The sequence below is a fragment of the Pseudorasbora parva genome, chromosome 9 (assembly GCF_024679245.1).
Source record: "Pseudorasbora parva isolate DD20220531a chromosome 9, ASM2467924v1, whole genome shotgun sequence".
Taxonomy (NCBI): Eukaryota; Metazoa; Chordata; class Actinopteri; order Cypriniformes; family Gobionidae; genus Pseudorasbora; species Pseudorasbora parva.
In genome coordinates this window covers 17203086-17219189 of record NC_090180.1, presented here as the reverse complement: position 1 = coordinate 17219189, position 16104 = coordinate 17203086, and the positions used below count along the sequence as shown (strand labels likewise).

Genomic DNA, 16104 nt, shown 5'->3' with positions numbered 1-16104 from the left:
TCACTAAAACAGCAGGATAGAAACTTTCTGAAAATTAACTCAAAACATTTATGTAGCAGAGACATTTTATTTTAATCTGTATTTAGCATTTTCCAACGTGTGCAAAAAAAATCATTACTAGTTTGAGGTGAAAACAAATATCTAGGACATTCTTAGTCTTAGAGTAATAGTTCACCTGTTACTATTTATTGTATTGTAGTTTATGGAAGAAAACAATACTTCTCACTAAATGAGCCAATGTTAAAATTTCGTTTAAACAACACAGTTTTCAACCAAAAAAAAAAACTATACTTTTTTGATTGTTCATGTACACGACAGCGGTATTCTGGGGGCCTCAAACAAACTTTTTATTGTCTGGTCTAAAATACAAAAACGCGAATTCGTGAAAACTGACGTCTTGCCCACGCGTTGGCACGTAGGTTTTCAAAGTGGCATCGCCAAATGACAACTACTGGCCGGAGAACATGATACAGCATTTTTTTAGTCATTGCAGATTCAACACGATACACAATTTCTGTACATACAAACTTTTCAATTTTACTACGTTATTGTGGTGTAAATGTAACCTTAGTTACAGTGTAAAATAACTATAAATTAGGTGCCATTTTCACTACAGTTTTAAACTAAAAACTTGAGCGTTTTGGCCATTCATTTACACAACAGCATTTTAGGGAGCTGACAAATGCACACTTTTTAAAAAAAAGGATTTCAAAGCGCACATTTTTGAAATACTGGTGACGTCCTCCTGTATACAAAAAATTGTGGATTTGTGAAAACCAGACATGCGCAGTAGCATTCGTGTCTACAGGCTAGTGGTGTTTCTTTACAAAGTGACATCACTAACTACTGGCCAGGCAGCAGAATACAGCAGCCGTTTGACCAGTTATCAATAAAAGTGGGCGTTTCTAAATGTGTGGGTGTTTTCAAACTGATGGGTGTTTATAAATCATGCAATATAAAATGATCCTTCACTTCACCCCCAAACCCTACCCACAGTATGACGTGGGCAAATCAGGTAACGTAGTGAAAAACCCCCACCAAGTTTATAGCCTTGTCCACTGATCTGCTAACTCCTATTACTAACCTGCAGAGACATATACTTGGGTTGATCACACCTCTTGTGGTCTGATTGGTTAAAGGACTATCCAATTTTGTACAGATCACGCCTCTTGTGCGGTAGAAAATACAGAGCAGATTCCTCAGACCAATGTCATCTGCATGCGAAAAACTTTAACGTGTTTAGTACATTGTCGTGTAAACGTATGTTAGTTTCAAATGCTGATGCTGAACTTAATGCATGACATACAGAAAATTAATATTTTTTTTAAAAATGGCCATTACAAAGAATGCATTAATATTGGCTGCTAACAGACGTATCAAATTATACATTTGTTGCACAATTTTTTAATCGAAATATTATAAAACATCTTAAAACAGTCTTTTTTGCTTTACAAAAAGAATGTTCTTCTTCATACAACCGCTTTATGAAAAACAAAGTCCATCCAGAAACATTTAAATTCTTTGAGCTGCAACAGCGCATATATGCATATACATATATTTAAAAAAAAGAAAACAAGACGCCATCAAATATCAAGGGCAGTTCAGGAAACAACACAACGTAAATTAAATTCAAGGACAGATATGCTTGCTTTGTTAGAACAGAACAGCAGATTTTTAGAAAAATAAACTTAAAAAAAAATTCACTTCTCCAAATAAACAGCATATCCTCTTTCTGAGGAAGTCTTTTCCATCAGAGATATGTAAATGTGAGTTCATGAGCAGCGTTAGTTCAGCTCTGGTCCTTGTTTGCCTGTTCTGTCCTGAAGGACTGTTGTTCAGTGTGATCAGGAATAGAGACATGTGACCAGTGTCTCAGAGTTCAGCTCTAGGCCACAGTGACGAATCGGCCCCCTTTGCTGCTCTGCTCTGCTGCCGCCACGCGCTGGTCCTTCAGAATGCGAAACCGCTCATTGAGGGTCATTCCGGTCTGATAAAAGAAAAAGCAGAACGATCGAGGTGACTACCAGGTTTAGCCAAATCGATCTTGGTTTTACAGGATGTAAATGAGCTGTAAACAGACCACTTTTTCTCCAAACAGGAAAGCAAAACAAATTCAGTACTTTGTGGAATTCATATTTTAAGCAGAATTCTTAAGTAAATGATTTGAACTAGAAAACCAGATCAGTCTTATTCATCAATTAATCATTCAAATCTATTTTGTGGATTAGATTTAACAAAAAGATTTATAGATTTAAGAAGAAAAATGGCATGTTTCCAAATGGAATATTGCATTAAACATTTCCAAGTAAAGCACCATTTCCATCCCGTGTGTTCAAGAGAACAAAATTATCCCTTTCTGGGAAGATGGTACAAAATATCAGTAATAAAAATGGAAGTTGCAGCAATCGGGGAAGCTGCTGAGGCTCTTTTTTTTGCATCATAAATGAGGATAATTATTTATTATTAAATAATAAATGTATTAATTAAATAAGTAATAAATAAATAAATAAATGAATTATTATCATTATAATTAAGTAATAAATTAATTAATTATTTATTATTATTATAAATGACTTGCATCTCAGACGAAATGCAATAAAGGCGGTCATGTCATCTTGTGTGCGGATGTTGGCGTTTGTAAAGGCAATCACGTGAGACACTTCTGAAAGGTCATTTTAGTTTCATAAAACAATTAATTGTAATTTTATTGACTGAATAATGCAAAAATAGGCATGGCAACATAGCTATCTAATATAGGTAGTTAAACCAAAAAATATTTAGACACCAGATATAACTGGGCGCAGGACACTATAGTTCATTTATGTAAGTGAGGATTGCAAAACTGTAATTGTAAACTGTGACATTATACCCCAAAGTTCTTCCTACAGTGGACTACTAGGCTTGCTGCGATTGTCGGTTTTGGTGTTCAGACGAAACGCCGGTAACATCACTTGCCCGCCGCGGCGTCGTTTACTTTTTATAGTAATAAAATAATTTAGTTCAGTTAGAGAACAGACACTACAATTAAAAACTGAACGCGTTTACTCAATACAGTGAGCTAGGGGTGTAACGATACACTCGTGTCACGATTCGATATGCATCTCGATACTGAACTCATGATACGATATGTATCCCGATATTTTAAGCCAAAATAAAGTTTTTATTTTGTACTTTATTTATTATATTATTTGTGTATTATCAGGACCCACAAATATTCCCCTATTGCATTATTATACATTATATTCAACATTATGAATAGTCGTTGTACGAGTCTATGTAATAAGATTATTAATGTAATAATAATGTCAAACTCTTTACACTTTAATTTTTCCCCTCACGCATTACTCTTTCAATGCAAGCAGCATTTTCTCGCCCTGCCTCTCCCACTATTAATTCAGTAGCCTATGTAAGAATGAACCTTTCAAATTGCTTTGAATAATCATACTACTAAAACTAAATGTGATCTGGTGATTTAAATGATGTTTGCACTTTCACTAAGGAGTGCCCCTTTAAATGGTGTTTTTCGCTTTGACTTGGAGGATTGCCGCTTTAAATAATGTTTGCGCTCTCACTTTGAAGAGTGCGTTCCGGCAGCGCGTGCGCTTCAGATGATCAATGCAATCCATCACGACTCTAATCGCAAGAAAGCTCGTCAGAATGTTAAAAGAAGAAGTTTAATTCTGCATTTACTCCCTCATGTTTATTTTTGCGCGTCACGCAATCATTTGATCGTCCGTGTTTACAACAGTATGTGCGTCGTGTTAAATATATTCATCATATAAAGCCATTGTGTCTCTTCAGAAGACTTCAGAAGATTTGGATTAGACCACTCGTTTAGTAATTTTTACGTTGACTTAACGACATTTTTTTTGCATCTTTTAAGTTTGAGAGGGATGTACTTTAAAAATGGAGGAACATAAATCCCTCAGGTTTCATAAAGAATATCTTCATTTGTGTTTGGAAGTTTGGAAAAACACATGATGGCGAGTAGCTACAATGATGACAGAATTAACATTTGTTCATTTGTGTTTGGGTGAATTATACCTTATAAATAGGCTTACTACAGCAAATTGAGCCTTGGATAAAACAACTATATATCGCAAATCATATCGTTTCCATCAATGATACATATCGTCACACTTTTATATCGCAATATATAGTGTAATGATCGTTACACGCCTAGTGTGAGGTAGGAGTCAGATTTAATTGATCACGAGAGCAAAGAGCTGACAGACAAGATGAAGGCAGAAGATTTGCTTTCAAAGCGAACTGTAAAAGCGCCTATTTAAGTGAGTTTGTCATTGTAGTGTTTTATTGTTGTTTTTCATTAAGAAAAATAAGCAACCTGCTCCCGAATTGGCACCAATTCTAAACCAAAAGTAAAACGAGCACGGCCGCACAGGCATTCACTCACAGCCGCAGTCATTCACGAGTGTGTCCAGTCTGGCACATTTCCATTTCATGCCTATGGAAACTTAACTTTATTGAAAACACTTGTTTTTGTGCCGAACCTCTCCGTTATGAATGCCTGAGCGGCCGTGCGCATTTTACTTTCGGTTTAAAATTAGTGATTTGAAAATCTCCTGCTGGTGATACTGGTTTTATCTGTGTTGTTACGTGTCGATTAACCGGTGGGAAAATGTCCTCACCATCACATGCCTATGGACTACCAGTAAAATGTATGAAATTTGAGACCAAAATGATTCAGACACTTTGACCTGACCATGTTTTGCGCAAGTGTTTTCTTGAATTGCTAATGCGAACTTTACACAACTGACTGAACAAAATGAAGCATTGCTTGGTCATTGGTTGACCTAAATCGGTATTATCTAATTGTTGCTTAAAGTTAACCGCTGTCAGCCAATTGGTTGATTGTAATGCATTATATATTTTTTTTATGAAAGTTATCTGACATTATCAAGATTCATTTGTTTGTTTAAAGGAGTTTGTCATATTTTATTACCATTTTCTAAACTATAGTAAATAAACTGTGATAATGTTGAAGGTTTCTGAATACATTTTGGTTTGACTGTAATTGTGAACTGTCCTACCTGCTTCCCAACACTGTTGATATCGAACTGCAGGGCGACACCTTTAGGAGGTTTCCTCTCGGGCTCTTCTTTAGGTGGAGGCAATGAGGGTGTTGAAGTCACGGGGTGAAGAGACCAGGACTGAGCAGGCCTGCAATGGGGTAAAAGAACGAACATTGTTTTGAAGCACATAACTATTCACAACATGCCAGAAACAAGCTTCAAAGTTTAAACCGGTCCAACTAAAACGATAAGAGAAATATGTGGAGCTTGTTTGAAAATATAAAGCTTATCTGAACATCTTCATGAGTATAAGTTCAAATACAAAAACACCAACTACTCATAATATCTGACAAGCATTGTTAGCATTATGAAATTGTGCATCTGACTGGGTGTAATAAAATGTAATCATACTCAGGCTGTGTTCTAGCTGTGGGGTTTTCTATTGACACTGTGAGGATGCCACTGTTGTTTGTAGGAGTGCGCCACCTGGTGGAAAAGAGGGGAGAGAAATCAGTAAGGTACTTAAGAAAGTAGTAAGGCTATGGCTATGGTTTTTCACACTGTTAAAGACTTGGATGAATAAACATGGCCAAAATGTAAAAAAAAAAAAAAAAAATGAGTTGGACATTTGAATTTCCTTGTACAGGCACTTTTCCCAGAAGGTGCACACATCGACCAGAGCGAGAGAGCAAAAGCAGGCCCATTAACAAGCTTTGCTCGGCTTTAGGGAAGTTGTCGGATGCACTGCACAGGACTTCACAAATTCAACAATGTCACACAAAAAAAGTGTGTTTTTGGTTGTCAGGGCAAGACAACCCTGTTCAGCTTCACAAAGAACTCAGGGTTAAGGGGACAGTAGATGGAGTTTGTTTTTCCAGAGCAGTGTTTTTTTCTGTTCCCCGCATTTTGGCGATAAAGGCAAAGTTCAACTCTGGTATTGCAGATCGTCTAATGCTGAAAGATTGAGCAGTCCCAACAATAAAGGTTTGCAGTCATGTGTTGGAATCACAGGCGGAGAGTAAAACTGTTGTTAGCTATTGCCGCTTAAGTGAATCTAGCTCCTCCCACACAAAACACCTCCAGCCGCTCTGTTTTATTCAGAAAGACTATAGGTACAACATTTATAAATATGATAAAATTAAAGACTTTTTGGAGTTATGAAGGATGCAATACTACTCTATAGGTATTCAAGATTGACAGAAACTGTTAAATGTTAAGTGACTTACATTTTAGTTTTCTGCTTCATTTCGACAACGAAAATAGTTCACAACAAAGCCACAGCACTGTAACTGCATCTCCGAGCAACACACAGCGGTGTTTCTATATGTTAACTTTATGTAATCAATATATCGATATTGTCGACGCTTCAAAAAAGTCTAACTAACCAACTGATGTCCCAAATGGACTACTTTGAAGATGTGTTCATTACCTTCTGGACGTGGACAGGAAGTGGGCATACACTTACATTCAAAGGACAGAAAGACTAAATCTAAAATATCTTAAACTGCGTTTCGAGGATGAACAGAGGTCTTACGGGTGTGGAACGACATTAGGGGGAGTCATTAATTAAAGAAATGTCATTTTTGGGTGAACTAACCCTTTAAACATAAAACGAGAGTTCCGCTTCTTTATTTAAATCAACATATTAATGAGGTCTCATCCACCTGCAATTTTTGGGATGTTTACGCACCTGAACCGCAATCCGCTCATACTCCAAGTCCTTACACAAAAAATGTCTTTCTGCAACATCTGTGTGTGGTACTAAACGGAGCATCGAGGCAGGTGATTTTGCCTCAGGAATCTTTTTTATTTGATTAACTTGAGTTACTCGATGAATCGTTTTAGCCCTAAAAACTCTGCTCCCTTTTTTCACATGCTCGTATAAATTCACTGGCTTCTGCAGCAGATCGCACAATAAATTAACGCATATGACCGTATGCTGCGTGACATCTTTTTATCGTTCTTTTGCATATACGGGTCAGTTCAGGACCATGATCTGGTCACACTTGAATCTGATATTGGCCACATAAACTAGGTAAACAACTATAATAAGAAAAGGAAAAAGAAACGGATCTGATCCATAAATAGGAATTGAGTACTAAGGCCCGCAGTGTGAACGCAGCCCAACTTATGCACAGCTGCATTTTATTCCTGCGACGGGAAAGCTGAATTTTCAGTATCCTTACTCCAGTCGCTATGACCCATAATATGATAAACCGGACCCATCTGAATAATAGTGTAACAACTTTAAACAGAAATATCACGGGAAAAGTGATTGTGTTGAAAAATAAATCAAATTTCAAGAACGATTTTACTTACGAGCGAGTTCTCTCTGTGGGTGGAGCAGACTGTGTCTTCTGAACTTGTGCATGAACCTATTTAAAAAGGAAAAAAAGACACCGTAAAATTGTATGAGCCTGGGAGTGAAATTAGTACAATCACATTTTATTGGTCTTGAGTTAATTCATAATCAAATTTAGTATGTTTAGCAACATTTCCATTTGAACATTCAGACAAAAGTGACGCTACAATCGATCACAAATAGAGTACTAAGTTTCCCAACATTAATCTCTTGTTTGATGAAAAGATTCATTATTCCGACGCATTAAGATTTAAGGAGCACGCAAGCAATAAAACTATGTGTGATAGCAATAAAACACGTGCAGAACGCACTTCACAGATCGCAGATGATTCATTAGAACTAAACAAGGGTGAGCTATACGATACCAGATTAAGAGTAAAGATGATACAAATTAAACAACAACCCATTGCTTTCACTCGCTTTACTTTCCGATGCAGTCTTAGATCAAGTTGAGTTTAAATGAGGAAAAATCCTTCCAGAGCTCATCATACAAAAAAATTACTGGATTGATCATTTTATAAATCACATCATCTGGGTTTAGGGTTATAGTGTGCAATGACCATATTGTCAGAAATGGGAGATTAATAAACATGCTGAAACAATAAAAACATTAGCCTAGAAATCTAGACGCACCCTAGCGGCAGCAAATCTAATCTGCCGTGAGTGTCGTCTAGCAACTCTCAATACACTTCTGAGCTGAAAACGGCAAACTCTGGTCGGGCCAATCACATCGTGTATAGAGTCGGTGGGCGGGGCTTAACATAACGGCCGAGTTGCGCTTGCGTGGTTTTAGTAAACACGGAAACTGGCGAACGGCGATCTTTCGAAACAGCTTTGACTGCGACTCTGGAAGACTTGGAGTTAAGCTTTTCACTAAAAAAAATAAAAAAACGGCACTGAAGTCATTCTTAAGAAGGGAAGATGTGTTCGGAGTTTTGCCAACCGGGAACAGCGAAAGTTTAATCTTTCAACTAGCTCTGTTTCACCTTCGATGCTCTGGTTGGTAGTAGCGCTATCCTATTGCGTGCAGAGGGAGTTTGAAAGACAACCGTTTATCCCGCCCACTCGCAGAGAGAGTGGCCGGTGATTTATATGGCGTCACCCTCTTAATGTAGATACGATGGCTGGATTGAGTTTACATTACACTGAGAGCCGATCACAACGCACCCTCGACTACATCTAGACCAGGACACACTGATCGGATAAAATTCTGATCAGAAGCGTTTACATTTGTCTTTTTAATCTGTATGTGGACAACATACACAGGTCTCATGTTAATGCCAAGTGTAAATGCAGGCTTTGATTCAGTGACTTTATTCAGTCAAGGATTTGTCAACGATAGCCTGTGTTTTTTATTTTTGGATGTGTGATTCATTAAAAGAACTGACTCGCCATTACACTACCTAGTGACAGATTGCTTGTATACAAACGCTAAGGATGGAAGGACACATTCATATTTCACAATAACATGTTTCAATTAGAAATGTGACCCATTTACAAGAGCCAACATGTACCAATATACTTAAGCTGACAAGTGCTTCAAAGCTACAGGTAATTTGTATAAATGCATAAATACATAGCAACCATATTATTAAACACCTGTCCTTAAATATGAGTGACTTCAAAATTTGCACACTGTAAAAAATTATTTAAAAAATAAGTTACCTGGTTGTAAGTTCATTGAAATTAAAGATGCGATAATACAATAAACATTTTTGAGAATCGACAACCTTTATTTAAATATTATGAAAAGATTTTGTAAGCATACTGGGAAAATTTGGTGTGTTTTATTTGTGTTGATGCAGTGAAGCCAAATAGTGCTATTTTCATGATTTATCACATTTTTTATGTAGTTCATATAGAATAATATTTAGAGTTTCTATTTATTATTTAAACCAATCTCCTTCATTGTATCAACTCAACTTTTTTATTTCAATGAACTCAATTTTAAGGCAACCAGGTTTCTTACATATTTAAGTTAAACCAACAATATTTTTTTACAGTGCAGATGTCACAGGGCTCCAGACTAACGTTTTTCACTAGGAGCACAGTGGCCCCCAACTAAAAATTGTAGGGGCACTACCAGATAATTTAGGGGCGCACATCGTTAATCAATATGCTAATTTCCACTGTATCACTGATAAATACTGAAAGAATGACAAAATCTTGAGCCAATAGTGTTTTGAGTTTAAGATGAGACGGAGCATGTGATTTGACATTTACTGACCGAGATACTTTTGAGTCTCTGAACATCTAGATCATGAACAAATTAAATGAACTGCTTCATGCCGTTCGTGAAGTTAAAGGGTTAGTTCACCCAAAAATGAAATTGATGTCATTAATGACTCGCCCTAATGCCGTTCCACGCCCGTAAGACCTCCGTTCATCTTTAAAACACAGTTTAAGATATTTTATATTTAGTCAGAGAGTGTATGGAAGTCTATGCACACTATACTGTCCATGTCCAGAAAGGGAATAAAAACATCATCAAAGTAGTCCATATGTGACATCAGTTAGTTAATCAGAATCTCTTGAAGCATCGAAAATACATATTGGTCCAAAAATCACAAAAACTACAAATTTATTCAGCATTGTCTTCTCTTCCGCGTTTGTTTTCAATCCTTAAATAAAGATTCAAACGGTTATGAATCAGCGTATTGATTAATTATTCGGATCGCGTGTCAAAATGCCAAACTGCTCAAAATCACGTGACATTGGCATAAATCAATGATTCCGAAGATGAACGGAGGTCTTACGGGTGTGGAACAAAATTAGGGTGAGTCATGAATGACAAATTTCATTTTTGGGTGAACTTACCCTTTAATATAATGAACCAGTTGTTGAACAATACTGACAGCGAACAGGTAGAGCTTGGCTTGTGTAGTTTGGCATATTTGCAGCAAAGAAAGAAATGTACACTTTACCATTGTAGTGAAAACAGTAATAATAACGCAGCCTGATGGTTAAATGACTACTATAGTATAAGCACTGGTTTTGTGTTTGTATTATGCATGTTTGAGCAGGTTTCTTTTTTTAAATAAAATGACATCATTATATTTGAGTCATGAACTTCTATAGGAACTCTAAAACAAATAAAAAAATGTGACAATATTGGTTAAATAGATTTCATGTGTCGCGTCAGCAAATATAGCATTCTAAAGAGCATGTAATTGGAGTGAAATATTGAATAAGCTCAAATATACTGGTCGCACGTGCAACTGGATGTAAAATTCAGTTGCACACAAATTTTGGTAGAAAAATGCAACCATTTGGTGGCAGTCATTAAATAGAAATGTAAAGCACTGGTGACAAGAAATGATAAAGTTATTCGTTTCTGTGCTGCTCATCAGCCAGCATCTTTATGAAAAGATAACTAGCTTCTTACTTTAAGTCCTCTTCTGAAGAGGAAAGTGGCCTGTCGTGCTTCTCTCTGGGTTTGCTGGGCAATTGGAGCATTCCTGTAGAGAGCAGAAATGATCAACAGAAGACAAACATTTTTACATCACTGAGACAACTTGAAGAACATGAAATTATATCATCAGGATGTCATCAAGCCCTCTCATTATTCAACCCTTCCCACAACGTAACAATCTTATGAATTTCCAAAGATATTGACCACTTCTTCCGGACATGTGTAGACTATGCAGCCATCATTTTGAGTGTGTTCAAAGTTATGTTAAGATGCTTCTCTGTGTGTTTGCTTTGTAGCTATTATGAGACACTTAAAACATGGTAAAACATGGTACTCGAGGTAAACCATGAAAACGACCAACTGTGTTTTAAATTAGTTTTCTGTCAATGAATGTAATCAAACAATTGCTCATCTGTCTGATAAAACATCATGTATTAAAGTGTTTTTGGTGTTTCCATGGCTTCTACAAAATAAAACTTGAAATCGAGGGCAAGGCGGGTATGATGTCATTGATAGGCGACACACGTACACAACCTGTGTGCTGGTTAAAATATATTTTTTTCCTCTGGATTTAAACATTTTTGGAAACACTTGGGACAATGCAAGTACACAAGTTAATTTCTGTTTGAGAGCTACACGTGGCAATTTATTTGTTTAATAAAATAACTTTCTAACCCGTTGAGTAATAAAAACGCCATTTTCACATCGCCTTTACAACATTTGAAATCCCTCAGTTCTCACCATCTCTGAAAAGCCAGGCCACTGTTGATTCTTGTTTTATTACGAGTTGTATCATGTTCAGTTTTTGCCAGCAGACCCCCCTCTGTTCAGCGTTTCATTAAAACCAGTGATTCTTCAGAGGTTCAGAACATTTCTCACCTAACTAACCTATCATGCCGCTCCAGCCCCATACACATGTCAAAGTAGCTGGAGAATCTTTTCTCCATTTATGACAAGGTGCAAATTTCCTGTTAAAACAATCCTACATGTCTAAATTATAAACACTAACAGGCTTAAAATTAGGGATGGGTACCGAGACCCGGTATTAAATGAGCCCCGGTGTGAGCGAGAGAGAACAAGACGACCGTCCCTGAATAACAAGTGACGATGTCCAACAAAAGATTAGTCTGGTTATACTTCAGGCCTGTGATATTAATCTAATTGTATTTTAGATTTTGGTTGCCAAGAATTATAAATAGATGAAGAGGTAAAACTATTAAAAACTTGCCGAGTTCTGTATTGCACAACTTCCTTCCCTTCACAGCGCTGAGCATTGGTTCCCCCTATACCCCAAACTTAACGTCAGAAACAGCACAATCGGTGATTATTGTAAAATGCAGTCTCTACTGCTGCTTAATTGCGGGACGTGTTTGTTAATAAAAAGATAGACCAATAAAAGCAAAATAACCCGCGCAAGAGTTTCCAACTTCACGGCGGCTTATGCGTGTGCTTCAAATCCGACCGTAACTTGCAAACATTATAGTACTTAAAGGGGGGGTGAAACACTCAGTTTCAGTCAGTGTCATGTCAATCTTGAGTACCTATAGAGTAGCATTGCATCCTGCATATCTCCGAAAAGTCTTTATTTTTTTAATAATTATATAAGAAAGATGCGCTGTTCCGAGTCTTTCCGAAAAAAGCCGAGCGGGTGGGGGCGTATCGTGTGAGCAGAGCTAAATAATGACGTGTGCTCGCTGCTGCTATGTTGAGTCGAGTGCGTCGTAAAGCTGTGTCAACAGCGGGAAAAAAACTTTATTCAAAATAAAAATATGGCTTTTAATCAGATACAGCCATACATCTATGATCCGGAATCAGACCCAGAGGCTGAAGTTGAACAGGAGCAGCAGCAAAAACGACTAGAGCAGGACGTCTCTATGTGGTACAAGTTATACACTAACTATATAATATGCTTAGCGGCTTGTGTTATTTACATATTTATACTTGAATTATATCGTCGTATTTTTGTCTTTGAAGGTGTACATGTGGGAAGTGCAGTTGTGCACGTGTGTTTGTGTGTTTACGTGGTTTGTGTAGACAGTAAGCGGACTAAAAAAAACACAGACATTTGAAGCAGTCTCACTCACCCTTCTAACGTTGGGACTGCTCCATCATTCAGCATTAGGCGATTGGGAAAATCCGGCGTCGAGCTGGGCCTTGTTTATGAAACAGTCGGCACCGAAATGCAGCGAACAGATATAAACATTCGCGCAACTCAGTTGCTGATCCGGAAAAGCAAATTACATCCACTGTTGCCTTAACGCGGGGTTTTTGGCGAATCTGTGCAGGACTGTCTTGGTCTGGCAACCAAAAACGCACTTTTTTGGTGACATTGTTATGTGCACATCACCTGTCCAGCATCCTACAAGCCAGCGCTTTGATGGGCGTAGCCTGTTACTTTCGCTCTCTCCCTCTCTCTCTCTCACGCGCTTCCGGTAGAATTGTCCGTAAGGCCCATACAAGGAAATTCCGCCCCCATTAACGTCAAAGGGGACGCATGATCTCAAAAAACTTGCCGAAACTTATGACTAACCGGAAGTAGTATTTTTGACAAAGAAATACTCCCATCAAACGTCCACCTTAACTTTTGAAACTTTGTCTATGTTTAGTATGGGATTCCAAGTCTTTAACAGTGTAAAAAGATCAGTATGCATGAAACAGCATTTCACCCCCCCTTTAAGGCTTCATGTGCATGTCTAAACCATCAAATGCACACAGCAAATAGCCTATGTCAAAATGACCTCTTGGAGAGTATTAACTAACACACTGTTTATGTCTTAAATGGGTGTTAATAGTTGGGAGAAAATATAATGTATATCATTAGATCGGCTTTCGGCTTTAAAAGGGCAGTGTCTAATAAACCGTGATGATTATAACCCACAATTAATGTGAATCAAACAACAAAAGGCGAAGAGATAGATACTGGCAGCTTTAAAAAAAAATGAATCTATTATTTGTACAGTGACAACTATAGTGTTATTTCATATTTGATTACTTTATTAGATGTCTTTTGTAGACCATTACATGAGTAGACTAATGTTAGACCTTCCTGAGATTAAATCACTGCATTTCATTTGTATCTTTGTTTTATTGTATATTTATTTGAACATTTTGTTTGTACTTTCTTTCTTTGTTCTTGTTCTTATCGTATGCATATAAAACATAAAAAAATAGATGTTTTATGTTCATTTTGATCAAACATTGCTGTATTTTGCTATAGATATTTTACATTTTCAGATTATAAAACAATGTTAATTATGTTCTTAATTTTTCTGTTTATTATTTTTTAAAAAGTATAACAAAAAGAACCGAAAAGAATACCGTTAAAGTACCAGATCGATAATCAGTATCGGTAAGAGTAGTAATACCAATAAAACCTTAACGATACCCTTCCCTACTTAACATAGTGAACAAGGGTAAAACAAAAGCATATTTTGTTAGGATTGATGTAGTATTGACTTTTTTTTTTTTAAAGTTGTGTTGTGGCTTCTTTTGGACCATGTTTTTACATGTGCTTTCATAAGTCTCAGTTATTAAAGAAAAAATCTCAGTTATTAAAGAAAAAAAGATGGAAAAGTTCTTTCACCATTTTCTGCGTAGCTGAAAGGGTCTGTGAGAAACTGAGCCCTGAGATTTCTGGGAGTCCATCTGTCTGTTTGGTCTCCTATGGAAAGGCATCTGTCGCCGCTGGGCGTCACGCCGCTGGACAAATGGCTGAGATCTCTGAGACAAGCGAAAAGTGACATCTGAATTCATTCACACATACATGACAACAAAGTCACCTTTTAAGCCGAAAGTGGACCCTCACAAAACGAATTACCATAACGCTCTACCATTATCACCCTTCAGTACAAGAGCAGTTTCCATACCTGGTTAAAAGCTGCATTGCTGGGCATCTGCCTGTTCAGCATCGTCCTGTTCTGAGTGTGTCTGTTCTGGGGTGGTCTGTTCTGGGGAGGTCTGTTCTGGGGAGGTCTGTTGAGTGGACTGATCCCTTTAAGCAGAGCAGCGTTTTTTCTCGCCGCTAAACCAGTGATGACCCCCTGCCCACGACGCCTGGCCACCGCGGGTGGAAGCTTGCGGTTTTGACCGAAGCGTTTGTTCACAACACCTACTGCTGGCCAAACCAAAACAAAAAATTTGCAGATGCTCATCAGATTTAGCAGAACTAAATCACATACTAAAACATGAATTTACTGTGAATTTATTTTGTTGCTATTAGTCAAATTTGTAATCCTAAAACATACCATCAGAAAACATATTTAAAGGTTTTAAAAAGAGGAGAGATATCAGAAATCGGTTTCATCAACAGAAAAATTGTGACTCAAATTTCGAACTCCTTTTCTAGCAATTGCATGAATTTCTTTATTTTGTGCCCGAAACAAGCCTTCATAGAATTATAAAATTAGATGGGACTTTGGACTACCAATTCAACAAAGAGAAGAACAATTCTTATTCTGACCTCTTTTGGATGACACTCCAGGTCTAGCCCCAGGTTTCTTCCCCTGGGTGAAGTGACCTTTCACAGGGAGTCTGTGTTTTGCCTTATGGCCCTGGATTTGTTTCTGTTTCTTATTCAACCTGATAATATCATCTGTGAAATAAGAATGTAATAAATATAAGCAAAGCAAACTATATCATTTTACATTTTTATGTCCCATCATTCAAAGTGATTGACTGCTTAATTTAACACTAAAATTAACAGCAAGCAAATCAAACAAAAACACAATTATGATACATGAAGGTGGATTCAATAAAACGATGAATATGCATAGGAAACATGAATTAGCATTCTGGTTAAATAATTGATAATTATGAAATGTAGCTGATCGCAGTCAAGCTAGAACTATAAAAGTGGCTTCAATACAATAAAACAGTGAAAGGTGCTAACGTTACATGTATTACATTCCAATATCAAGTGATTGCTGCAATGTTTACGCCGAATCAAGCTGTGATAAATAACATGTAAAACATCAGAATGCTAAGCAGCTAACCAAGCTAAGCTAGTTTTCTCTGTAGCATTACCTAAAGACATGTCAACCTTATCGAGACCATCTGATTCCGTACTTCCGCCGCCAAACGATTGAAAACTAGGTTTGCTCATTATGCCGTTCTCTATGTTAATTATATGGAACAAAATTACACACTGCCTTCACAATGCCAAAACCTTAGATGAAAACTGAGCCTAGCAAACTAGCCAGCTTTCATTGAGCACTCAAAACGTCTGCGCCTGCGCTGACCTACGCACTTAAGGGAGAGGCTCTTGGGAAATGCAGTTTTATTTCGAAATTTCAAGGACT

General features: G+C 37.2%; 1 protein-coding gene across 2 annotated transcripts; it reads right to left on the bottom strand.

Annotated features, from left to right (window-relative positions):
• Nucleotides 1-321: 321 nt before the first annotated feature.
• Nucleotides 322-16038, bottom strand: LOC137090262 (UAP56-interacting factor-like). Of its 2 annotated transcripts, none has more exons than XM_067454154.1 (9): nucleotides 15830-16038; nucleotides 15267-15398; nucleotides 14674-14921; nucleotides 14391-14527; nucleotides 10781-10853; nucleotides 7353-7408; nucleotides 5445-5519; nucleotides 5052-5181; nucleotides 322-1987 (listed from the first exon to the last, which is right to left on the bottom strand). In XM_067454154.1, exons 1-9 carry the CDS (start codon nucleotides 15906-15908, stop codon nucleotides 1886-1888), a joined length of 1032 nt encoding a protein of 343 aa, XP_067310255.1. In that variant the 5' UTR covers nucleotides 15909-16038; the 3' UTR covers nucleotides 322-1885. The 2 variants fall into 2 exon arrangements, with proteins under 2 accessions (XP_067310255.1, XP_067310256.1); XM_067454155.1 differs by having other exon boundaries at nucleotides 325-1987; nucleotides 14674-14918.
• Between the last annotated feature and the right edge of the window lie 66 nt (nucleotides 16039-16104).